This window comes from Hemitrygon akajei, chromosome 23, assembly GCF_048418815.1.
Source record: "Hemitrygon akajei chromosome 23, sHemAka1.3, whole genome shotgun sequence".
Taxonomy (NCBI): Eukaryota; Metazoa; Chordata; class Chondrichthyes; order Myliobatiformes; family Dasyatidae; genus Hemitrygon; species Hemitrygon akajei.
The window spans coordinates 49,301,636-49,329,207 of record NC_133146.1 but is presented as its reverse complement, the minus strand read 5'-3'; the positions used below and the strand labels follow the sequence as shown (position 1 = coordinate 49,329,207).

Below are 27,572 nucleotides of genomic sequence, written 5' to 3'. Positions count from 1 at the left end.
CTCACCATGCTTGTGCAGATGAAAATAAACTCAGCTTGACAATAATATTCACACAGGGATTTTCAGCGCACAATACATTTCTCTACCGCCCACACGTCCGCTGTTGACGCAATGGAATCATTTAGATTTCAGTATCTCCTAGATACAGTGCAGCGGATTGGAACAGCTAGTAGCGGTGCTGCTTCAGTGCTCCAGGAACCCAGGTTCAATCCTAACCTCCAGTACAGTCTGTATGGATTTCTCCCTGCGACCACCCAGATTTCGTCCAGAGGAAAAAGTCAATCTCACTGTGTCTGAAATTACATTGAATAAGGAGTCAGAAATATGCCACACCAGATAAAGATACAGACTTCTTTCCCTAAAGACTTTATACAATTTCATGATTAATATTACCAATATGTGACTTTTAAGTATTATTCTCAATATATTTAATTAAGTTAAATTCCCCAGTTTGTGTGATAGAAGCTGAACACATTCTCAGAATCCTCTGATCATATTTCAATGTGTCCCACCATGCCCAGTAAAAGGGAACAATGAACACAATGTTCAAGTTCATTTGTCATTCAGCCACACACATGAGTATGGCCAAGCAACGCATAGAACCAATAGTCACACACAGCACATCGCACATATAATTATGACAGCAGGAAAAACATACAGTTACAAAAAGTACATAATATAGCCTAAGTCCCTGATAGTGCATGGATGAAGTCCTGGAGCCAGGCTTCTGCAAGAACAGCCTGCAGCAGTCCCTCATATTGCGCAGAAATGAAGAAATCAAGAAATGAAGGCAATCCAGCTTGTCTTCCACGGAATGAGCACTGGAAATCAGCACTGGTGGGACAGGGCCAGCCTCCAACCCAGTGTGGAATCCAATGGCATATGCCAGCTCCAGTGCCTTTTTTCCCCAGCGGCTGCAGGGCCTGTACTTGATGGAATTTAGAAGAATGAGGGGGTATCTCATTGAAATCCACTGAATATTGAAAGGCATAGATAGAGTGGACATGGAGAGGATGTTTGCAATAGTGGAAGAGTATAGGACCAGAGGCACAGCGTCAGAGTACAAGGACATCCCTCCAGAACAGAGGTGAGGAGGAATTTCTTTGGCCAGAGGATGGTGAATCTGTGGAATTCATTGCCACAGATGGCGAGCAGGCCAAGTCATTGGGTGTATTTAAAGCAGAGTTTGAACAGTTCTTGATTAGTAAGGGTATCAACGATTATGGGGAAAAGGCAGAAGAATGGGGTTGATAGGGAAAATAAATCGGCATGATTGTATGGGGGAGTAGACTTGATACTCCTACTCCTATGCCTCCTGATCCTACAGACCTGAAGTCATCCAGGCAAATGGAGAATACTGAATGACAGCTTCTTGTGCTTTCCTACATTTGAATCATTTCAGTTGACTGCAGACAATGGTGTGTCAGTTGCTTAATGAAATTTTGCCAATGCCAAGCTTCTGCACAAAGCTAATAGCTCCTTGATCGGGTTACATCACAGTGGTTAGTTCCCTACTAATACAGCAAAACAGGTGAACTGTTGACTGGCAGAGCAGAAAGCTGAAAGGGTTCTCAAAAGAAGAATGTACCAGACATTCTGAAAATAATTCTAATTCCACGCCAGCAATGAACTAGCAATGTCGTGATGCAGGAGTTTGACTCAAAATGTCAACAATTGCTTTCCTCCCGTAGATGCTACTTGACTTACTGTCTTCTTCCAATAGATTGTTTATTATTCCAAATTCCAGCATCTGCAGTCCCTGTATTTCCAATGAAATACAGTACAAAGTATTTCTCCCTCCTGCCATCTGGCAAAAGGTACCGAAGCATTTGGGCTCTCACGACCAGACTGTGCAACAGTTTCTTCCCCCAAGCCATCAGGCTCCTCAATACCCAGAGTCTAGACTGCCATCCACATAATTTATTATTGTATTGAAACTTGTCCTCTGCTTTGCCTATTGTCTTGTGTATTATTTATTTATTTATTAGTTAATTATTGTACTGCCCTGAACTGTTTTGTGCACTTTATGTAGTTCTGTGTAGGTCTATAGTCTAGTGTAGTTTTTGTGTTATTTTACTTAGTCTAGTGTAGCCTTGAGTTGTCTCACATAGAATAGTGTAGTTTTGTGTTGTTTTATGTAGCACCATGGTCCTGAAGAAACGTTGTTTCGTTTTGACTTGACTTGAAAATGCAAGGATCATATATCCAATCCCTGGCCAGATGACCATTCAATTATATTTAACTTGACTTTGTTTGCTTACAGTCATCAACAACATGTCATCATTTGCCATTCATTGATTTCTCTGTTCAAAAGACACAATTCCACAGACAATAAAACAGAACAGTACAGTTCAGGCCCCTTGGCCCACAGTGTTAGGACCATAAGACAAGGCAGCAGAATTAAACCGTTTGGCCCATTGAGTCTGCTCCGCCATTCCATCATGGCTAATCCATTCCCCCCCCCCCACCTTCAGCCCACCCCCTGGCCATCTCCCTGTATCCTTTGATACAGTGTTGAGTCAAGAACTTATTAAGTTCTGCCTTAAATACACCCAACAACCTGAGTTTCACAGCTGTCTATGCTAATAAATTTCACAAATTCACCACTCCCTTGCAAAAGAAATTTCTCCACATTTGATTGGATTAAGATTGGATCAGCCATGATCTTGTTGAATGGCGGAGCAGGCTTGAGGGGCCGATCGGCCTACTCCTGCTCCTATCTCTTATGTTCTTATGTTCTCTGCTTTACATGGACGCTCCTCTATCCTGAGGCTGTGCCCTCTTGTCCTAGACTCCCCCACCACAGGAAACCTTAGATGAGTAGCCCAAAACTGTTCACAATACTCAAAGTGAGGCCACACCAGTGCCCCAGAAAGCCTCAGCATCACATCGCTGTTCTTGTATTCTGGACCTCTTGAAATGAAGGCTAACATTGCATTTGCCTTGTTCACCACCAATTCAGCTTGTCAGTCCCTCTGATTTTTGGGTTCTCCCTTGTTTAGAAAATAGTCTGCACATTTATTTCTACTACCAAAGTGCATGACCATGTATTTTCCAACAATGTATTTCACTTGCCACTCTCTTGCCTATTTTCCTAATCTAAGTCCTTCTGCAGCCTACCTCTTTCCTCAACATCACCTGCCCCTCCACCAATCTTTGTATCATCTGCAAAGTTGTCAACAAAGCCATTCCATTGTGTAAATCATTGATATACAGTAGAGAAAGAAGCAATCTCAACACTGACCCCTGCAAAACATCACTAGAAAACATCACAGCCAACCAGAAAAGGATCCTTTTATTCCAATTCACTGCCTCCTATCAATCAGCCAATGCTTTAACCATGCCAGTAACTTTCCTGTAATACCATGGGCTCTAAACTTGATAAGCAGCCTCATGCATGGTACCTTGTCAAAGGCTTTCTGATGTTCCAATAGGCAACATTCACTGCATCCCTTTATCTATCCTATTTGTAATCTCCTTAAAGAATTCCAACAGGTTCAGTGATAGTGCGAGTGAAGTTATCCCCATTGGTTCAAGCCTTGGTTGAGGAGAAATAACCATTCCTGAACCTGGTGGTGTGAGTCCTGAGGCTCCAGTACTTTCTTCCTGATGGCAGCAAGAAGAAAAGAGCATGGCCTGGTTGGCAGGGATGATGGATGCTGCTTTCCTGCAACAATATTCTGTGTAGATACGCTCAGTGGAAGGGATGGCTTTACCTGTGATGGACTGGGCTGCATTCACTACTTTTTGTAGGATTTTCCATTGAAGGGCAGTGGAGATGATGGTGCCAGCAAACAAGGCAGCATCCTTCACATAGTTCATGAAAATACTTCTTCTTTCAAATATGATTCTACTACTGTTGGAACCTGTAGTTTACATTTTGATGGTGTGTTTTCAGGCTGATTAAGCGATCTGGTGCTTTGCTGTCTCTGAGGCTTGGAGCGAAGTGTGCAGCCTGGAGACAGGGTGTGAGCACATGATCGACCCCATTTCTCACCAATCTCACTAATTAAAGTGTTGAGCAAAATTTTAAATCAACAAAGGTGAGAGCAGAAGGCGAGAAGTTTAGTGCTGTCTGTTCTCTCTCTCTCTCTCTCTCTCTCTCTCTCTCTCTCTCTCTCTCTCTCTAGACGATAGTGTCAGAATCTTGGCAAGTTTTAATCAAAACGGTTTGCAGATTGAACTCTGCGTTTCACGTTATATGTGTTTCTGATTTCTGGTTACTTCTTTTTTTATTGCTATTTTGTGCGATTTGATTGGGGCTGGCATATTGGGTCTGTGGCCTGCAGTGAACAAACATCACAGCGTTAAATTAAAATGAATTGAAGTAAATTGAACATTCTGAGATTGTCTAAATGACTCTGTGGTTTAATGTTTTATATTCTGTGTTTTTTGTTGATTTTTTGCCGTTTGCATGTGCGGTGTTTGACGTTTTCTTGAATGGGTTCCATAGTGTTCCTTTGTTTTGTGGCTCTCTGTGGGAAGATGAATCTCAAAGTTGTATACCTCTTACATATTTTGATAATATTGTACTTTGAACTTTGGTGCTTCCATACCAGGCTGTGATGCAGCTCGTCAATATACTCTCCACCATATATCTATAGAAGTTTGCCGAAGTTTGAGATGTTATGCTGAATCTTTGCAAACTTCTGAGGAAGTAGAGGTGCTGCCAAGCTTTCTTCGTAATTGAATTTATGTGCTGGGCCCAGGACATGATAACACTGAGAAATTTAATTTGCTGACCCCTCTCCACTTCTGATCCCCTGATGAGGACGGGCTCCTGGATCTCTGGTTTCCTCCTCCTGTAGTCAGTAATCAGCTCCTTGGTCTTGATGACATGACTAAGAGACTGTTGTGGCTCTAGTCAGCCAGATTTTCAATCTCCCTCCCGCATACTGATTTGTCACCATCTTTGATTTGGCAGCAGGCTGAAGGTAGCAGACACCAACAGAATCAACAAACTCATTCGTAAAGCCAGTGATGTTGTGGGGGCGGAACTGGACACTCTGACGGTGGTGTCTGAAAAGAGGATGCTGTCCAAGTTGCATGCCATCTTGGACAATGACTCCCATCCGCTCCATAATGTACTGGTTAGGCACAGGAGTACATTCAGCCAGAGACTCATTCCACCAAGATGCAACACTGAGAGTCATAGGAAGTCATTCCTGCCTGTGGCCATCAAACTTTACAACTCCTCCCTCGGAGTGTCAGACACCCTGAGCCAATAGGCTGGTCCTGGACTTATTTCCACTTAGCATAATTTACTTATTATTATTTAATTATTTGTAGTTTTATATTGCTATATTTCTACACTATTCTTGGTTGGTGCGACTGTAATGAAACCCAATTTCCCTCGGTATCAATAAAGTTTGTCTGTCTGTCGTATGACAGTGGTGTCATCAGCAGAAGTTAATGTGGCATTGGAGCCACAAATGTGGACACTTTCATAAGTGTAAAGCGAGTGGAGCAGGGGGCTAAGCACATAGCCGTATAGTGTACCTGTGCTGATAGAGATTTGAGAGGAAATCTTGTCGCCAATCTGAACTGACTGGCATCTGCAATAGAGAAAATAGAGAATCCAAATGCAAAAAGAGGTATTGAGACCAAGGCCTTGAAGCTCAATGATTAGTTTTGATGGGATGATAGAGGCAAAAGGCAAAATTAATTAAGGTCCATAATAATTTGAGGAACCTAGAAATAGTGTATAGAAAGGACCCATTTCCCTTGGCTGAAGGATCAAAAAGTAGGGGAAATAATTTTATAATACTAGGAAGAATAGAAGGGAGGTAAGGGTGGTAATTGTCTTGCACTCATTTCCTGAGAGGGTGATGAAGTCAGAAACTCTCACCATATTTTTAAGAAGTGACAGTGTATGTACTTAAGGAGCTGGAGCCTGCTGCATTGCAGATCAACTACTGAAAGGTAGGGGTAGACTGGTTGGTACCTTCTTGGCTAATGGGATATGATGAGCTATTTACTCACCATGTTGTAAGTTTTTACGATTCAATGAAATGCACATTCAAATGCCCTCTGTACACCCCTCATAGTTTTGCAAAGCAAACATCATGCTCTGGAATTGATCCAGATTATTGATGACTGATATACTAAGGAGTCATGCTGACTCTGCTTCATAAGATTACAATTCTCATCTGCTATTACTTCCGTAATAATTAATTCTACCTTAGATGTTAGGCTAATCAGCTTATAGCTAAATCCTTTATCACCTCTCTCTGTCTTTTTGAATAGGGGTGTCACATAAACAGTTTTCTAATTCTCTGGCTTTTCTCCATAATCCACGAAGTTTTGGAAGATTATAAATATTACCATGATTATTTCAGTAGATCCTAGTAAACACGCCAACCAGACTCAAGGAATTATCAACCTTTTGCCCTGTTACTTATTATATTCCAGATTCTGCAGCCTCTTGAACCCATTTATTACTATCCAGCCTCTTAGCACTTACTCCATCCTACCTCCCACAATATCCCCCCATAACATCCCCTCAGCTACCCCCTCATTTATCTTTTCTTATCTGTCTCTAGTTATCATCCACCTGACTTCACCCTTCTCCTCCCCCATCTAGGTTAATTGACTCATCACCTCCTTCCTCACTGGGTTCCACCCATCAACTGCTAGCTGTTGCCTTTCCATCTCTCTTATTCATTAGACTGGGAATCCTTCCTTTACATTTTCAGTTCTGCTGCAGAGTCTCAACCTAAAATATCAATTATCCCTTTGCCTTTAAAGATGCTGCTTGACCCGCTGAGTTCCTCCATCTGTTTTTATTTGCTCAAGATTCCGCCATCTGCAGTCTCTTATGTCCCCATTTTAGTCTCATTTGTTTGTCAAATGGTAATTCTCTAGATGTGGGGAAGGTATTTAATTCCTCCCCAACATTATTCAGCACTTGACAGGAAGTGCACTTTGTGAGTGCATTGCACAAAATAATAAGCTACAATAAATCCACAGAATTCTAATTACTCTTTTTCTGTTTGTTTATGAGTATATCTGAGTCTCTATTTTGTGTTGTGATCTCAACTAAACTCTCATTAACTTATAAAAATAGGTAACTTAGGCACAATGAGGTCACGATGGCTCTTAAACCTAAACATCATTTTTACAAACTTGAGGAAATCTGCAGATGTTGGAAATCCAAAACACACACACACAAAATGCTGGAGGATCTCAGCAGCATCTATGGAAAAGAATGAACAGTCAGAGTTTCTGGATGAGACCTGAAAAAGAGTCCTGAAGAAGGGTCTCAGCCTGAAACGTCATCTGTTTACAATTGATACAAAATCATTGAAGTATTATTTATTGATAAAATGTCTGCTAAGTTCAGAGTCAAATCAAAAGTTATGGAGTACTACAGCACAAAAACAGGCTCTTTGGCTCACCTAGTCCATGCTGAACTGTTTTTCTGCCAAGTCCCATCGACCTGCACTTGGACCATAACCTTCTACATCCCTCCCATCCATGTACTTAGCCAAACTTCTCTTCAATTTTGCAATCGAACCTGTATTCACCACTTCCGCGGGCGGCACATTCCACACTTGCCCTGCTCTCCGAGTGAAGAAGCTTCCCCTCAGATTCCCCTTAAATGTTTCACCTTTCACCCTTAACCTGTGACCTCTGGTTCTAGTCTCACTCAAACTCAGTGGAAAATGACTCCTTGAATTTACCTGATCTATACCCCTCATAACTTTGTATACCTCTATCAAATCTCCCCTCATTCTTCTACATTCCAGAGAAAAACTTCCTACCCTATTCAGCCTTTGCCTATAACTCAGGTATTCAAATCCAAGCACCAACCTTGAAAATTTTCTCTGTCCTCTTTCCATCTTATTTATATCTTTCCTATAAATAAGAGACCAGAAGTGCACACAATACAGTACTCCAAATTTGCCCTCAGCAATGTTTTATACAACTGCAACAGGAGATTCCAATTCATGAAAGCCAATACCTTGATGCACGAAGGGTAATGTGTCAAAAGCTCTCTTTATGACACCATCTACCTGTGACACAACTTTCAAGGAATTATAGATAGCTATTTCCCGATCCATCTGATCTAGATCCCGTTCCAAGCTTTGAAAATATTCCTCACTGTCCACTGTGCTTCTAAACTTGCTGTCACCCAAAAATTTGCTGATCCAGTTTACCACATTATCAAACAACAATGGACCTAGCACAGATCCCTGAGACACATTACTAGTCACAGATCTCCAATAAGAGAAGCAACCATTTACTACCACTCTTTGCCCTTTCCCACTAAGACAATGTTGAATCCAATTTACTATGTCATCCTGATTTCCAGGTGAATGAACCTTTAGGAACAGCTTTCCATGTCAGATTTTATCAAGGGCTTTGCTAAAGTCCATGTAGACAAAATCTTAAGATTCAAGGTACATTTATTATTGAAGTATGTATGTAGTATTCAACCCCAAAATTTGTCTTCCCCACATACAGTCATGAAACAAAGAACAACCATGGAACCAACCCATTCAAAGAAAACCATCAAACATCAGTCCCCCTCCTCCACCCCACCCATTACCTTTCCTTCATCAATTTTCCTCAAAAACCTCTATAACATTGTTTAAACATGTCTTACCACCCCTGTCTCCTGAATGATCCAAAGAGCATCCTGGTCAGGTTCCCTAAAAGAATCTGTAAGAAGCTGCAGCTGGATGCATTTCTTGCAGTGGTCAGGCATACTGGAGGTCTCCCAGTCTTTCTACATTCTGCAAGAGGAGCACTCCACTGCTCTAACTCTCATTCTCACCACTCTATCTGTGCAATAAGAAAGAAAGAAACTTACCAGAAACTTATCTTACCCTCTGCTTCTCCTTGTCAATTCCTCTTGAGCTAAAGCTTTGTCTCCCCATTCTAAACCCTGGTCTACTTACATAATGGGCATTCCAACATTGGCTACTATGGTTAAACCTAACTTCTTTTTATTGGGCCTCGCCAGTTGCCTAATAACCCATACGATCTCAAGTTCCTCAGACAGTCTCAAAAGGTCCTGCTCCGTTTTTAAACCTGGTGCATTCCTCTCCCACAAGTAACTGACCTAAACAATCTCAAGCTCCACAGAAAGACCTTTCAGGCCTGGTTCACTTTTTAAGTCGGGTATCTGACACACTCAGTAAGTCACTACACAATAAGTTTCATGCCAATTCGTCTCATGCTAATCTTCCAAAAATATTTCCCAATTTTTTGTGTAAGTTTGTTGTGGTTATTCCAGTGAATATGGTAAAAGGCCAAATTACCAATAGAAAGTAAACTGAATTCTAATAATAAATAGAGTATAATTGTGTCTGAAATACTTGCCCTGTTAACTTTGGAGCTAAAACTTGACTTCAAGCACTATTCTGCTTTAGCATTAAAAATACGAAAGTATCTTTGGCAAATATAGATAACTCTCTTCCCTCAGTTGAAATATTTTTTAATTGTATCCTTTATATTATACAAAATCGAACAGTCATTATAAATAGAATAAGGTGCATGCATTGTGCCACTGAAATATATCAGTATGTACAATATGTGTAGCTCAAACCATGGAATAAAAACAACAATTCAAATTCAAATATCTTCTGTACACCCCTTGCACAATTGCAAAGTTAGCACCAAGCTTTGGTAGTGGTATAAATTATTTACCTCCAATATATTAAGAATTAAGAACTTTTATCATATTCATAATGATAAATGTAGAGATATCTTTCACAAAATTAGATCATTAAGATCAGATGGAAAATTTTCACTTGCATTTTAAAAAACATATAGACATCTGATTACCTCATTTTGATGTAAAATTAATTTTGGCTAAGCATAACTGAATGTATCAATTTACACCTTGAAGTTAATAGGTAGAACGCTTAAGACCCAATACAACTGGAGAGGCTTCAGATGTGGCAAATTATTTATGAAAGATTTGTGTCTATTGTTTATGGATGTCAATGGAAAGGACAACTTAAGAGATGCTACTGCATCTTTTTGATAAATTATCATTGTGTGGGACTCTGCTGGTGGAACATTGTGTCTGATGAGTTACTCTGAGAACACTTCAAGCTGAGAGCAGCAGCTACACTTGAGATGGTAAGAAAAGTCAAATGGGATGTGTGTACGGTAGTTGGATGTTCTTGGCAACATATTGTGAACAACTAAAAGAAGCAATGGGGAAAGCTTGGGATAAAGCTGCCACCTTTGCTCTTGTGTGGGGGAAGTTAAACTTACAAATGAGCAAAAGAAGGAAAATTGACTTTTGAGTAAATGATATTTTAAAAATACGCTGAATTATTTCCTAATTTCAACACTTTCACCCCAATGCAGCAATATTTCCATTGATATCTGCTTTTGGTTTTATGGTACTTTTAACATTAACTGAATTACATTGAATTAGACGGATTCTAACAGAAACAATATTGTAATCATTTTCTGACCTATTACTTTACTGCTCTATCAACTCATATGGAACTTCAAAGAATATAAGTGGAAGCAAGATGTCCTTGAGTCAAAATACTTAGAAAAAGATAAATAAGTGTAATCCTGATTAACCAAAACTTATGATTACAAGGTCCATATTTATTTGGTATACTTGTTGTCATTCTGGACATAAATTTTGCCTGCTTTATTAAAGCACTAAGTACAATCATTGCTACTTTTTATTCACGTATTGCTCACAGTTCTTTCTTGGAACTATTTCTGTTTTTGTACATAAACTATATTTTATTCACTGATAATGGTACTGGATTTCATGCTCCCTTTTACTGAATCATTATCTTCATTATATTGGGGCTGAGGCGGAAAGATCAAATTGTCCTATGCAATTTAGAATTGATCAAAGGGAAGGAATTGAGCATTTATCCATTTTATGTTTATTATGACATCCTGAATAAACATTTTTAATAATACTTAATCAACTATAATGTGAGAATTTTCAAGTTTATATACTACATGTGGCTCTTTCAAAACCGCCACAGAGGCATAACTAACTATAAACTTCCATTGTCATGCATGTTTTGACCTCATCTGAAAATAACAGGCTATTATAAGACAATCAAGAATAAACCTTAGCATAAGTAGATGTAAGTAGATTTGCAGCTTTCTTTTCTATTGATCACAAAATAATTTATTAGCAATTGGTCTACTCTGTTACAATAATTCCATAAAACAAACATTTGACTAATTTTTAATCTTCAGTATACATGATTCATGAATTAGCAATCTTAGAATTCACTTCTTATCTATCATATATATTTACAAAAAATTGGATGGGCAGAAAGACACATCTCTGATTCACAGATGACGTGACCCAGAACATTAGGCTTCAACCTCTCGTCTCGGTGATTCATGTACCTGAGGAATTAGTGTCACTTGTGCCTCCTGCCTGCATGGAACTCCAATCACAGAACAGGCCGGTGACTCACTGAGCTGGGGAGGCGGGTGGCAACCAGGTCTTGCTGTCACGGGCCTGCCAGACCCAACATAACAACCACAGATATCCTTCGTCTCATGCCCACATCACTGGTCTTTGAGCATGAAGCAGATGCCTGGACTGTGGATGTCATCTGTCCATGTCGTTGGCCTTTAAACACTAACCTGATCCCTAACAAAACCATCCCTATGAACCCAAAAAACCCTTATCTAAAAGCAAATATTTAGGCAATGAACCTGTGGGTGCAATTGCTCACACAGTCAGGAGATGCACTTTAAATAGAAGTTTTTTTTAAAATTTCAGGTTTGTTGTTTTCTAAATTGTTATTGTCCCTTGTTGATAACTACTGCAACATCCTTTTTCTATTGGAAGAGTAGGGAACTGTATAAATGTTACATTATCTACAGATAAATTAACCTTTTTTTTTATTTGGAATGAGGATAAAATCAGGAAGCCATAGTTTCTAAGATTAACTGCCAGAAGAGGTAGTGGTTTGGCATTGCAGAATTTCCTATGATGCTTTGGCAACACTTAATCAATCAAATGACGGGAAATTTTATTAGCCTTAAGTGAATCACTTTGAAAGAATATTTCAATTGTTAAAACTTCAAATTTTAAGTGAAATTTTGTTGTAATTTTTAGAAGCTGTGTTTAGCTTTGGAGGGTTGGTAGAGAGCAAAGTAGGAAGGAAAATGAAATGATGACTGAAAACACTAATTACAAATGTATCTGATGTGAGCTTTTAATTTGTGGTTTGGATTCTGATATTTGTTTAAATATTATGCATTTTATAGAGTCACAACATCTGCCAAACTTGCATTGGCACCAGAAGAACCATCGGAATCCAAATGGTACATTTTAGTGTGAAGAATACAGCTGAGATTCAATGGGTAAAAAATCCAAACAATGTTAATAAGCTTACACACACAATACTGGAGGAATTCAGCTTGTGATTGGACTTAGTAAGCTAATATATGGTACGCATTTCTGCTCAGAAATTTTACTAGTCATCATTTTGAATTAGACTTTTCAATTTTGAACTGAAATTTCTTCACTTAGAGTTTTAAATATTTGGAATTCTCTACCCTCTATTCAGAGTTAGCCACTAATTGCTTTCAGAATTACAGTAATGGAAGTCAATGAGAAACAAGCAAAGATCAATTTTAAAAAATTCACCTTCCTTTTAATGGTTTTTGAAGTGCTAACTGTAGGGAAACTCAATTAAAAACTATATATAGCATAGAAATGCACAACCATCCAGTATATGAGTGCTTATAGCAGCAAGAGTAGGCCACCGGGCTCCTCGAACCTTCCCACCTTCAATGTGAGCATGGCTGATCTATGCTAGTGTCAATTTCTCCTCTGCTCTGTGCCAGTTACACAAAGCCCTCAATTCCAAACATTTCATAGACATGGATTCAGATTCACATGCACATTGAAACATACAGTGAAATACATAATTTGCATTAACAACCAACACAACCTAGGGATGTGCTGCGGTAACCAACAAATGTTGCCTCATATTCCGGTGCCCATGATGCTCAGCAGAGCAACAGAGGACACAATAAAACAACAACAGCAAGATAAGCCTCTTTCCTCCTTCCTACCTACCCACACACATAGATGGTCCCTTAACTCCAGTATAGATCCCCAGCCTTTAGTTTCCAGGTTTGGACATCTTATGGACTTCTGATTGACCTTCAGCGCTGATCTTTGGTATTGGCTCCTAAACTAGCTGATAATGAGATCCTGAACCACAAATGAACTCCAGGCACGCTGACTGATCGGCCCTCATGCTTCCTCCTCACGTGGACTTTGAGCATAGAGTGGAGGCCTGGACTGTGGATTCCTTTGTCACCTATCCATGTTGCTGGCCTTTGATTGTGGAGTGGAAGCCTGGACTGCGGATGTTCTTCGTCACCCATCCATAAAGTTGGCCTTTGAGCGTGGGGCAGAAGCCTGGACCGCGGATGTCCATTGTCACCTGTCCACATTGCTGGCCTTTGACTAGGGAACACTGAGTATGGAGCTAAGGCCTGATGCATAACTCTTCTATTTCCCTGCCCCTAAATGCAGAATTACCTCTAACATCCCCATATCACTGTTGTTAAACCCTAACCTGATCCTAAACTCCCCTCTCTGTCCCCAAAACCATCTACATAGACAACTAAATCTAAGCCCCAATATTGACAGAGATTGCAGATCTGCACCACCTTGAAAAAAATATATTTAATCATCTTCACCTTAAATGTATCTAATGGTTTAGGCTCCCCCTCCTTCAGGCCCAGAAAATTCCAGAGATTCACTACCTTCTAAAAGAATCTTCTACACTGCTGAGTTTAAAGGAGTAGAACCTTATTTTGCAGCTCTGTTCTTTTGCCTGTGACTCTCTCATTCTAGAAAACATCTCAACATCTATCTTATCATGCTTCGTTAGGACCTTATATGTTTGAATAATTTCACCCCTCAATCTTCCAAACTCCAAAGAATACAAACCAAAGTATGTGCTAAATTGAACAAAACAACATTTATCCAAAATACATTAATGCAGAAACATAAATAAAGCAAGCACAGATACAGAGATGATACCTGGCAGCTAAAAAGTGTTTGTGGACTGACCAGAGGAGATAACTGATGAATAAAGTGGACTGGTGGCACTTGACAGATTAAACTATAACAACTTGTGCTTTGTGTGCCTTCAATAAAACTCTTCAAGGCATTTCACAGGAGCATTATCAAATAAAATGTGATACAGAGCCATATATTGGAACATGATGATTGACATGTTTTAAATAGATAATAAAGCAGAGGTGACAGGCAATGCCATTCAGGGAAGGAATCCCATAGCCTAGGGTATAGATAGCTGAAGGCATGGCAACCATTGATGATGTGACTAAAACAGCAGAAAGTTTAAGGAACAACACACACAAAATGCTAGTGGAACACAGCAGGCCAGGGAGCAACTATAGGGAGAAGTGCTGTCGACGTTTCGGGCCGATACCCTTTGTCAGGACTAACCGAAAAGAAAGATAGTAAGAGAGTTGAAAGTAGTGGGGGGAGGGGGAAATTGGAAATGATAGGAGAAGACCGGAGGGGGTGGGATGAAGCTAAGAGCTGGAAAGGTGATTGGCGAAAGTGATACAGAGCTGGAGAAGGGAAAGGATCATGGGACGGGAGGCCTCGGGAGAAAGGGGGGGGGGGGGGGAAGCACCAGAGGGAGATGGAGAACAGGCAAACAACTAAATATGTCAGGGATGGGGTAAGAAGGGGAGGAGGAGCATTAACGGAAGTTAGAGAAGTCAATGTTCATGCCATCAGGTTGGAGGCTACCCAGCTGGTATATAAGGTGGTGTTCCTCCAACCTGAGTTTGGATTCATTTTGACAATAGAGGAGGGCATGGATAGACATATCAGAATGGGAATGGGACGTGGAATTAAAATGTGTGGCCACTGGGAGATCCTGCTTTTTCTGGCAGACCGAGCGTAGGTGTTCAGCGAAACGGTCTCTCAGTCTGCGTAGGGTCTCACCAATATATAAAAGGCCACACCGGGAGCACCAGACACAGTATACCACACCAGCCAACTCACAGGTGAAGTGTCGCCTCACCTGGAAGGGACTAGAAAGACTTCAGCTTTACACAGACGTAGACTTTACAGAGAAAGTGAAAAATGTAAACTAGGCGGAACTTAAGTATAAAGCAGAAAATCATTAGCTTCCAGTTCAGCTGGTTTATATGTCTCCTAGTGCTCTAAAATATCTTTCATCATTCACATTCTGTCCTCCCACCCAACAACTCACAGAGCTACAAATGTGTCTTAGCATATTTCAGTCTTTAAATTGCAATCCTGGTGCTTCCTCATTTCAGACCCATCTCCAATGCTCATTGTCTTTGATACATTGGTTGCTAACTCTTCCCGATCCTTCCAAGATAACACAGGATGTTATCTTAATGTTTCCAGTATTCTCTCAAAGTGATCTTGCCTCCAGGGTCTTCTCAGCACTATTAGATTCTGAACATACATAGACCCTGTTCCCAATTTCAATCACCCAGATATAAAAGGTTAGTGTCCCAGATAACACTTCTTGGCATTATATTCTAAAGGGAAATTTTTGCATATGCAGATATTGCATTTACTGTTTTACATAATAACATTTATCAGAAGTGTTGTATGTGAATGGCCTGAAGCATTGTTAAAGATTCTTACCACCCACCTCATAATCCACCTGATTCACTACCATCAGGAAGGAGGCACAGAAGCATCAGTGCTAGGATAACAGCTTCTTTCCCAGGTTGTGAGACTAATGAACACTCTGTCAGCACTGAGGTCTTGTTATTAGGACAGGGAGCTGTTTATAGTACAGTTTACTCTTTATCTCTGCTGTGTACTTCACATGTATTTTGAATTATATTTTATTAACTTACATTACTTGTAATATTTTGTTTCATGTTCTGTGAATGATACATGTATTGTGGGTGCACTGTGCTCCACAAGAGAGTTGTTTCATTTTGTTGTATGTATGTACAGTCCGATGAAAATAAACTTAAACTTGAAATTTAGAAATACATTCCTAAAATTGAAGTTAAAATCCAACAGTATGCATACTAAATCATTAAGTATTGTAAAACAGTAGTCAGGTAACATCCTTTAATATTAGGCACACTTGTATACTGTATAAACCAAATGCATTCTCTGATTCATTCTAGACAAATTGTTTTTGCGCATAAATTATTTTTCAAAGAGGATGTGGTCAATGTAATGCGAGTGCACGTGGGTACCATTCACAGTTGCCCATTTCACAAACCGTGACACCTTCATGCAAATCCTGTAACCACCACTTTGGCCCAAAACAACTGAATTAACTTATCTTATCTGATTCCATACACACAATACTTGCAATGCAACCTCTTCAAACAGATATCATTAATGGTAGTGGCCATACTTCCTGCACTTTATAGAGTTCTATCACCTTAATAACATTCTCTGTAGTTATCAAAGTGTATTATTTAGTGGTTTGAAAACATTCCCCCCCCCCAAAATGGATGATGTCCTGTATAGACATTGACTGTTACTGTCCACCATTGTTGAATTCAGAATTGTCAAAGACAACATAATTGCCAAGAATTCCTCCTAGCTATGTGCATATTTGATCACTATGACAGATAATTTTCAGCCATTTCCAGCATTGCATTTTACATTTCCAATATTCGGTATTTTCTTTATGTTCAAAGTTTAAAGTTCAAAGTAAATTTATTACCAAAATACATATATTCCACCATATACAACCCTGAGATTTGTTTTCTTGTGAGCACTCTCAATAAATACAATAACCATAATAGAACCAATGAAAGACCACACCAACAGGGTAGACAACCAGTGTTCAAAAGACAACAAACTGTGCAAATACAAAAAGAAAGAAGAAAAATAATAAATAAGCAATAGATATTGAGAACATAAGATTGACAGTCCTTCAAAATAAGTTCATAGGTTGTTGGAAGAGTTCAGTGATGGGGCAAGTGAAGTTGAGTGAATTTATCCCCTCTAACTTCACTTGCTCCATCACTGAACTTTCCCACAACCCATAGACTTATTTTCAAGGACTGTTCATCCAATGTTTTTGATATCATGCCCTCTGGTTCAAGAGTGTGAGGGGTAGTAAGTGTTCCTGAACCTGGTGGGTGAGTCCTGAGGCTCCTATATCTTCTCCCTGATGGCAGCAGTAAAAGAGGAGAGCATGACCTGGATGGTTCAGATAACTTTAGATTTTCCCGGACACACCTTTATTGATTCACGCTTTTTCAGCCAGCACTAACACCACTTGCAACGCCAATTTTTAAATTTTTATTCTCCCCAATTACCCCCCACAAATTAAACTTGCTTTTATTTATAACCTTTTTAAAACATTTTCTAGTTCAGGTGAAGCAAGACCTGGAACCAGGTATCAACTTCCCGCTGTTGCTCTACCCTTTCCCTCCACCATTCTAAACAGGTTATCTCCATCGATGGTGTTGACCCTTTGAGTTCCTCCAGCGCCTCATGTGTTAATTAAAAATACACTTCACTAACTGTGAAGGGCATTGTCTTTGAGCTGTGGAAGATCATTGTCTAAATTCAATTTAAAAGTAGAACAATTAATGACCGCTCATTGGAAACTTTCTTCCCCTTTAGTGACAGTTGATTTGCGTTTCCTTTTACACACTCCGCCCGACTTTCTGATTATTTTCATTATTCTGAGTTTTGTTTCAGACTTCTAACACCTGCGACGGATGTATATTCCAGTCTATATCCTTTATTAAAGGAATACATCGTCGTGAGTATTTTTTCCTCAGCTCAGTGGCTTCCCTTATAATTTGAGAACAAAAACACCCTGATCTTTATCGCAATGAACACGATATGGTTTTAAACTTTCCCAACCAGAAAGTTTTTAAAAAAAACCTAACATCTGACTGATAGGATCCCCAACCTTTCGTTCTATTATCCACAAGGCTGCGGGCAGCGCCCGACTGGGAGGCTTGTTTTGAAGAGAAGCAAAGTAAATTTTGCAGTTTCCAAGCGGGCAGGGGAACATAGTGCGAGTCGGCGACGTTGTAGCGGGAGGGAGGCGGAAACTCGTCCCGAAGTTTTTTTGGAAAGTTGCCGGTCAGCCGGCCGCTTGCTCAGGCGCTGATCGCCGCCAGTTTTACGATCGGTGACGCTCGAGGCACATGACTGGAACTTTCTTTTTCCTCCCGTGGAAAATGGCGGCTTGGACTTTTCAGGACAAATGAGGAAAGCTGGAAAAAGTAGAAGTTGAGGAAGTTTAAGCCACAACAATGACGCGTTGGGTCCCAACCAAGAAAGAAAAATATGGAGTCGGTGAGTGGCATTCCTTCACGGAATTCCAGCCATTTGTATTTTCCGATTTGAAGATCTAGCAGTTTAAAACAATTTTAGTTGTTTTTTAAAAAAATCCCCTCATTTTTTTCCTCCTTCCACATATCCACATCCCGGGCCTTTCGCACTCCTTTCAAATGTGTTGCAGACGCAGATATTAATCCTTTGGTCTTTCGGAATCGCTTTTCTTTTTATGAGAATAATTGACAGGGAGAGTGAGTTGATGCGGGGAATCCGGTCTCCTTCCACTTTCCTATCAAATGAGATCAATTAGGTTCGAGGTGTGTCGGTTTCAAAGGCCATGTTCTAGTTTAATTTTGTGGCGTTCTTCAGTGTAACTTCTAAACAACAGGCTCTTGGATTTAAAATATTTAGTACATGATGCTTTAAGAGAAATGTGCAGATTATTTTGTAATCTGTTCCTGTTTTGCTTAATCTCACTGTAATTGCACACACCTGAGATTTTCACTGAGTGGTTATTTAGTCTTTTTTTCGTTGGTAAATGTTGGTGATCTGATCTGGAAACTGTCTAAAACGAATCAGAACATATTTTTAAGGAAACAGTTTGGTTCGTCGTTTATTGATCGCTTCTGTCATCGTTTCTGAATAGAGTTTTTCAGTGCACTTGGCGTTTTCAGTTCACTCATTTGTGAATGAGTGATTTAATAAGTTTAACATTTTGTGCATAGTTTTTGTATATTTTCTTTAATCAAACTGCTTGTAATAAACAATTATAAAAACAGAAAACCTACAGCATAATACAGGCCCTTCGGCCCACAATGCTGTGTTGAACATGTACTTACTTTAGAAATTACCTGGTGTTACCCATAGCCCTCTATTTTTCTAAGCTCCATGTACCTATCCAGGAGTCTCTTAAAAGACCCTATCGTATCCGCTTCCACTACCGGCAGCCCATTCCATACACTCACCACTCTGTTAAAAAAAACTTACCCCTGACATCTCTGTACCTACTTCCAAGCACCTTAAAACTGTGCCCTCTCGTGTTAGCCATTATATTTGAACGATTCTACAGAAGTAGTTTAGTTTAAGAATTACACACCCTATTTAACAGAGTTTGTCGTTACTTTGGGATTAGTCATGACTGGGCAGGGCTTTGCACTCTATTAAGACACATGAAACTAGTAGAAACAGGCCACTCAGCCCCTCAAGCCTGCTCTGAAATTCAGTGTCATTGTGGCTGATCTGTCATGGGGCTTATAGTTTCTCATAGTTTAATTCCCTAATCTTTCAAAAATGTAACCACTTCCTCTTAAATGTCCCCAGTAATCTGGACTCCATAATCTTCAAAGGTAGGAGAATGAAGAGGTTCCCCACCCTATACAAAAAAATTGTTCTGATGCAACCTGAGTCTTGTATGACCACCCCAATCTTAAAAATTATGCCTTCTAATTATTAATAGAAACATCTTGACATGTGGCCTGTCATTGCCTCTTAATGATCTTATCTGCTTCAATGAGACCATCCCTCATTCTCCTAAATTCCAAAAAATATAGAGACATTTCTTTAGCCTCTCTTAATAGGACTATTTCCTTATCTCTGGAATTAGCAAAGCATCTTGTATTCTCAAGACTTCCGGTGTACATCTGAACCAATTATTAACTTATTGAAGTGCAAGTTTACTCTTGTCAGATAAGATTGCCATTTTGTGGGAAATACTGCTGATGGTGTTTGCTGGGTATCATACAACTTGGTGTTTTGAATAGTGCCATTTATTGATGTATCAAAATATGCACATTTGTGTTAATGCTTAATTTGAACTGTGATACCTCCAAGCATTTATTAATATAGGTTAAGAACTTGCATCCTGGATTCATGCTTGACCCTGTAAAGAAAAAGTATTCAAAACGAACAACTTGTGCCTCCACTAAGTCCTTCTTGCTGATACAGAGCATGCTCATTTGAACTTTTTTTTATTTTTCCTCCTGTTTATAACTCATCTCTCTACCCTTGAAGCTTTTACTTTTGCATGTCAGTGTGCTTCCTTTGAATTTTTTCATCTACTTAGACATAACACCTTAATTGGTCTGCAAATTCTTAATAGCCAAACTATGTTTTTAATGCAACTTGTTATCAATCATTAATTTGGTACAGCATATAAACAATTAAGTGAGGAAACAAATCATTTTAGGGGAAAAATTTCATTCAAGTGTCTAAATTTTACAAAGAAATTAGTTACAATAACATTTTGAGTTGTATGAGATTATGCATGTCCTTTAAAGTAGTTTATTTTGTTCTAGCTTTATTGGTATCAACAGGAAGATGAGAGAAGTATGGAATAAATATCAAGAAATAACAAGTTGGGCATAATCTCTGTAGTGATAATAAGAGTTAATTTGTGAACTTGAAATAGTAGCATTACTTCCATTGGTGCTGCTTGGAAATTTGAATAGTTCCGTCATTTTCTTTTGCTATTTCAGAAATATTCTATGGATATGGTTTTGTATGAAATATTTCAATTTGTAGGAAAGATAATCAGTTTTCATAATGCTTTACTGGAAAGTGATAAAAGAAAACCTTGAAATTCTGCAGCACTTGTGTCCCATTCAAGCTGTCCCAAGAACACTTTAGAGATAATTAAGTGCTTTGAAATATAGGAACGTTGTAATTCAGGAAAAATGGCAGTAAAATTGCATAGAACAAGATTGCATGAACTATCCTGATAATCTGTCATTTTATTGAAGTTAATTTAAAGAGAAATTAATTTAAGCAGTTACTGAAGAAAGCATTTGAACACCCCTACCTACCATGGAAGAACTATGATGAATTGTAGATTAGTTACAGCAAAGAAAACCTTTGCTGACTTTTGTAAAACAATCTATTCACTCCTTTTCTCTTGGTCTTCCTCTGCAGTCCTACACTTTTTTTCCTCTCATGCATTTTCAATTCCTTTCTGAAAATCTTAAATATATTTTCATCACCTTTGCAGGAAGGAGTTCCAGATTTTAACACCACATCCCATTCCCATTCTGATATATCTATCCATGGCATCCTCTACTGTCAAAATGAATCCAAACTCAGGTTGGAGGAACACCTTATACCGGCTGGGTAGTCTCCAACCTGATGGCATGAACATTGACTTCTCTAACTTCCGTTAATGCCCCTCCTCCCCTTCTTACCCCATCCCTGACATATTTAGTTGTTTGCCTGTTCTCCATCTCCCTCTGGTGTTCCCCCCCCCCCCCTTTCTCCTGAGGCCTCCCGTCCCATGATCCTTTCCCTTCTCCAGCTCTGTATCACTTTTGCCAATCACCTTTCCAGCTCTTAGCTTCATCCCACCCCCTCCGGTCTTCTCCTATCATTTTGCATTTCCCCCTCCCCCCACTACTTTCAAATCTCTTACTATCTTTCCTTTAGGTTAGTCCTGATGAAGGGTCTCGGCCCGAAACGTCGACAGTGCTGCCAGGCCTGCTGTGTTCCACCAGCATTTTGTGTGTGTTGTATGAATTTCCAGCATCTGCAGATTTCCTTGTGTTTCCAGATTTTAACAGTTCGCTGCATAACAGAATTTCTCTGCTGTTCACATTTTGCTTCTGCCTTTTAATCCTAACTCTTTTGTCTGTATTTTGAGTTCGTCGTTTGTATCCTTTGATTCTTGAATCATCTACTAGTGGTAACAGTTTCTCTCCATTTACCCTCATTTTATACTTTCTAGCCCATCATGATGTTGTGTATGTAATGGAATATTCATGCTGCCTTGTTGGACTGAGGTGGTCAACCCCATCTTCTCCATAAGATACAGAAGCAGGATTTGGCTGTTTGGCCTCTTGAGTTTTCTCCGTCATTTGATTGTGGCTAACTTGTTTTTGGTTCTCAACCACATTCTCCTGCATTTTCCCTGTAACCTTTGAGACTATGCAAAAACCTATCAACCTCCACTTTAAATAAATCAATGACTTAGCCTCCTCAGCTGTTCGTGGCAATTATTTCACAGATTCAGCACCCTCTGGCTAAAGAATTCCTACCCATCTTTCTAAAGGGACATTCTTTTATTCTGAGACTGTGCTCTTTGGTCATAGAATCTCCCACTGCTGGAATAGTTCTTTTCACCTTCACTCCATCCAGGCCCTCCAATATTCAGTAAGTTTCAATGAGATATTCCCTCATCTTTCTAAACTCCAGTGACTACAGGGCCAGAGCCGTCAAATGCTCCCCACACATTAACTCTTTCATCGCCGGGAAAATTCTCATAAACCTTTGAATACCCAGCATACAGCACACCCAGCACACCCTTGCTTAGATATAGGGCCAAAATTGCTCTATTCTCCAAATGTGGTTATGAATGCATTATAAAGCCTTAGAATTACATGCTTTTTATATTCTAGTCCTCTCAAATATGAATTATAATATTGAATTTGCCTTCCTTATCCATCTCAACCTGCAAGTTAACCTTTAGGGAATCCGGAATTAGGACTGCAAAGTTCTTTTGTACCTCTAACTTCTGAAATTCCTTCCCAATTAGAAAGACGTTTATGCCTTTATTTTTCTGTATCAGAGTTCATGATCATCCACTTCCCTACACTGCATTTCACTTGCCGTTTCTTTGGCAATTCTCACAACCTATCTAAGTCCCTCTGCAGACTCCCTGCTTCCTCCACACTATCTGCCCTTCCACTTTTCTTTGTATCATGTGCAAACTTGGCTATCAGTTCAGTCATCCAGATCATAAACATACAATGTGAAAAGTAGTAAACCCAGTATTGCTGCCTGCATAAATTCAAAGTAAATTTATTATCAAAGTACGTGTATGTCACCATATACAACACTGATTAATTTTCTTATAAGCATACTCAATGGATCCATAATAGAAAAATAGCCATAATGGAATCAATGAAAGACCACACCAACAGGGCATGCAACAAGTGTGCAAAAAACAACACTGTGCAAATACAACAAGAAAAAAAAGCAATAAATATCAAGAACATGAGATGAAGAGTCCTTGAAATTGCTGGAGTAACTCAGCAGGCCAGGCAGCATCTATGTAAAATAGTAAAACAGTTGACATTTTGACCTGAGACACTTCATCAGGACTGGGGAAAAAGGATGAGAAGTTAGAGCAAGAATGTATGGGTACAAGGTGATAGGTGAAACTGGGAGGGGGGTGGGTGAAGTAAAAAGCTGGGAAGTTGATAGGTGAAAGAGATAAAAAGCAGGAAAAGGGGGAATCTGATAGGAAAGGGTAGAAGACCATTGAAGAAAGGAAAAGGGAAGAGCACCAGAGGGAGTGATGGGCAAGTAAGGAGATAATATAGGAGAGGGAAATGGGAATGGAATGGTGAAGGGTGGGAGGAGCAATTACTGGAAGTTTGGGAAATTGATGTTCATGTTATCAGGTTGGAGGCTACCTAGATGGAATACAAGTTGTTGCTCCTCCAACCTGAGTGTGGCTTTATCGTGGCGGTAGAGGAAGCAGAGATTGACATGTCAGATTGGGAAATAGAATTGAAATGGGAGGCTAGTGGGAGATCCTGTTTGTTTCAGCAGATGGAGTGTTGGGCCTTGGCGAAGCAGTCTCCCAATCTACTTCCCATTCCCATTCTGACATGTCAGCCCATGGCCTCCTTTACTGCTGCAATGAAGCCATACTCAGGTTGGAGGAGCAACACCTTGTAGCCTCCAACCTGATGGCATGAACATCGATTTCTTGAACTTCCAGTAATTCACCATTCACTCTTCACCATTCCTGTTTCCCTCTCATACCTTATCTCTTTTCCTGCCCGTCACTCCCTCTGGTGCTCCGTCCCTTCTCTTTCTTCCATGGTCTTTTTGCCCTTTCCTATAAGAATCCCCCTTCTCCAGCCCTTTATCTCTTTCACAAATCAGCTTTTCAGCTCTTTACTTCATCGCTCCCTCTTTCCTCATTTCACCTGTCATCTACCACATACTTTTTCCTCCACTCCCCCCACCTTCTTCTTCTAACTTTTCAACTTTTTTTCCAGTCCTGATAAAGGGTCTCTGCCCAAAACATCAATTGTTTATTCTTTTCCATAGATGTTGCCTGGCCTGCTGAGTTCCTCCTGCATTTTGTGTGTTTTGCTTGAATTTCCAGCATCTGCAGGTTTTCTTGACCTTGGAATTGAGCCCGTAGATTGTGGGAACTTTTCAGTGATGGGGCGAGTGAAGTTATCCCCTTTGGTTCAAGAGCCTGATGGGTGAGGGGTAGTAACTATTCCTAAACCCTGTGGTATGATGGTGGCAGCAGGAAGTGAGCATGATTGGGGTGGTGGTGGTCCCGGATAATGGATGCTGTTTTCCTGTGACAACGCTCCATGTAGATGTGCTCAGTGGTGGGGAGGCCTTTACCTGGGATGGATTGGACTGTATTCACCACTTTTTGTAGGATTTTCCATTCAAGGCATTTCTGTTTCCATACCAGGCTGTGATGCAGCCAGTCAGTATAGCTCCCCAGTCCATTGAGGACTGACTCATGTACTTCTGGTTCCCTTCTTCTGAAGTCAATAATTAGAACAACATTAGTCATCAGCAGCCAACCAGAGAAGGCCTACTATATTCCCATTCTTTTCCTGCTATATTTTCCCAGTCTAAGCCCTTAGTTGAAATCCTGTATCCCAAGAATCATTCTGTTAAATCTCATCCATATCTTCACCAGGACTGGAGCATATATTCTCAAGTGGTGAACAGATTAACCATAGTGTTTATTTGTGACTGAACCTGTGTTGTTCACAAATAAAGATACATTTTAAAGCAATTTGTAGCAAACTACATTGTCCATTTTAAAACTTATCTAACATACCCTTTCATTGTTTTTAAATAAATGTCTTAAATTAAATCAAACATGAAATTGTGCAAGATGTTTGTTGATAAATAGCAGCCCTGTCAAGAACAAAATATATTCCAATTCTTTTGAAATTAACATGACTAGTTAGTATAACATTTGTCTTTGTTTTGTTGCATTTTGCACTTGTTGATAATCACTTTTTTTCCTAATTTGGTGTAGAGTGGCATTTTCCCATGTAGTTCAGGGAACACATCCTTTATAGTATTTTCCCCCAGACTATAGAACCCAGAGCATTGCAGAAATGGTAAATTTTAATTGGCTGTCATTAAGAGCCATTTGCAAAAATGAATACACTTGAGTACCTAGCTTTGTAATAAATTCAAATAATGTGCAGCTGGACAGTGAGCAATAAGAATAGATGTAATCTGAACTTGAACATTGTGTCGTTGAGAACAGTATTAGAAATTATTCTTGGGTAAGCTTGCTGCAGGTTTCAAAGGCAAGGAAAAGAATGAGGATCAGAAAGGGGATTCGTGGGAGACACATGCATCAATATTTGGTTGAGTGCACATTATAAAAACAGGGAAATTGACCCAGTCCATATGCTTTGCTTGTATCTTTATTCTTAGCTAATTCTACCAATGCAACAATCCATTTCCGGCTGTCTCATTAATTTATCTTGTATTCTCAAGACTTCCAGGGTACACCTGAACTAATTATTAACTTATTGAAGTGCAAGTTTACTCTTGTCAAATAAGATTGCCATTTTGTATAAAATACTGCTGATGGTGTTTGTTGGGTATCATACAACTTAGTGTTTTGAATAGTGCCATTTATTGATGTATCAAAATATGCACATTTAAGTGTTAATGCTTAATTTGAACTGTGATACCTCCAAGCATATATTAATATAGGTTAAGAACTTGGATCCTGGATTCATGCTTGACCCTGTAAAGAAAAAGTATTCAAATACAGGAATGCCACTATAATAAGCAACCTCCCAGAGAAGAGTTGGATGGTCATATTTGTATATTTTTTGTGGAAGTAAAAGAAAGACAGCTTAATTACTGTTGTTAAATGAGCAGCTTATCTTTTGTAGTACTTGTGCAATTCTTTTAATAAAACAGAATTTTACCTTTCACATTATTTGTGGTTCAGTGGTAGCATTCTTATCTCTAAATTGGAAGATTATAGTTTTGTATCACAAGGAATCTACAGCCCATTGTACCATTTTAGATATTTAGGGCTGATTGGTTCAGTATTAACATCCATTTCTTTCTTTAACCTGGTTGCATAGCAGTTGATGCTGTTGCTTCAGTTTTAGAGCTAGATTTAATCCTGACTTCTGCTGATGTTTGTGTAGAGTTTATAGTCGGATTGCTTCCTTAAGATTATGGATCTAATTGACTGATTTCTTTTTGTTATATGAACAAGATATGAGGTATGTACCTATCTTTTGGCAGTTATAGTGAAACTTCAGTTTTCTTGACATTTTTTACTTAATTTCCTCATTAGCCAGAGTGTTTAAATGCTTTCCTGTACTTCTCTCTCTCTCTCTCTCCCCCCCTCCCCCTCAGTATTTTGTTAAAATATATAATTTGTTACTCCAGTTTGTCTTTTTTATATACATTTTTAACTATTTTCATGAAACTTCTGTTAATTGTGGCAGCTGCTTAATTGGGCCAAAATGTAATGGCCCCGATGTGTCCCAATTAACTGGAATCCACCGTACTTATTTGAGGTTTAGCCAATTATTTAGAAATACAATTTCTTGTGCCACTTTATTTATCTTTAATACCCTATTTAATATCTCAGTTCCACCATCTCCCTATCTACATGGAGGTCGGTGACTAGTGGTATTCTGCAGGGATCTGTTCTGAGACCCTTCCTCTTTGTGATTTTTTTAAACAAATAAAAAAATATATATATAATGACCTGTATGAAGAAGTAGGAAGGTAGGTTAGTGAGTTTGCTGATGACACAAAGGTTGCGGGTGTTGTGGATAGTCTGGAAGGTTGTCAGAGGTTACAGCGGGACATTGATAGGATGCAGAACTGGGCTGAGAAGTGGAAGATGGACTTCAACCTAATAAGTGAGAAGTGGTTCATTTTGGTAGGGTAAATTTGAAGACAGAATATAATAATGGTAAGACTTGGCAGTCTGGAGGATCTGAGAGATCCTGGGGTCCATGTCCATAGGACACTCAAAGCTTCTGCGCAGGTTGACAGCGTTGTTAAGAAGGCGTATGGTGTATTGGCACTCATCAACCATGGGATTGAGTTCAAGAACAGTGAGGTAATGCTACAGCTATGTGACACCTTGGTTAGACCCCACTTGGAGTACTGTGTTCAGTTCTCATCACTTCACTACAGGAAGGATGTGGATACTATAGAGAAAGTGCAGAGGAGGTTTACAAGGATGTTGCCTGGATTGGAGAGCATGCCTTATGAGAATAGGTTGTGCGAACTTGGCCTTTTCTCCTTGGAGCGATGGAAGATGAGCGGTGACTTG

At 39.5% G+C, this 27,572-nt stretch overlaps 1 protein-coding gene across 2 annotated transcripts in view; it reads left to right on the top strand.

The window, feature by feature from the left end:
• The first annotated feature begins 18,040 nt into the window (after positions 1–18,040).
• The window catches only part of dock1 (dedicator of cytokinesis 1), a 574,951-nt gene continuing 565,419 nt past the window's right edge, over positions 18,041–27,572 (top strand). Inside the window, exon 1 of one of the 2 annotated variants that reach the window (XM_073027587.1) lies at positions 18,041–18,286. In XM_073027587.1, the coding sequence (XP_072883688.1) occupies positions 18,244–18,286 (43 nt within the window). In that variant the 5' untranslated portion in view covers positions 18,041–18,243. The remainder of the gene's footprint in view (positions 18,287–27,572) is intronic. The other variant, XM_073027588.1, reaches the window with a different exon arrangement.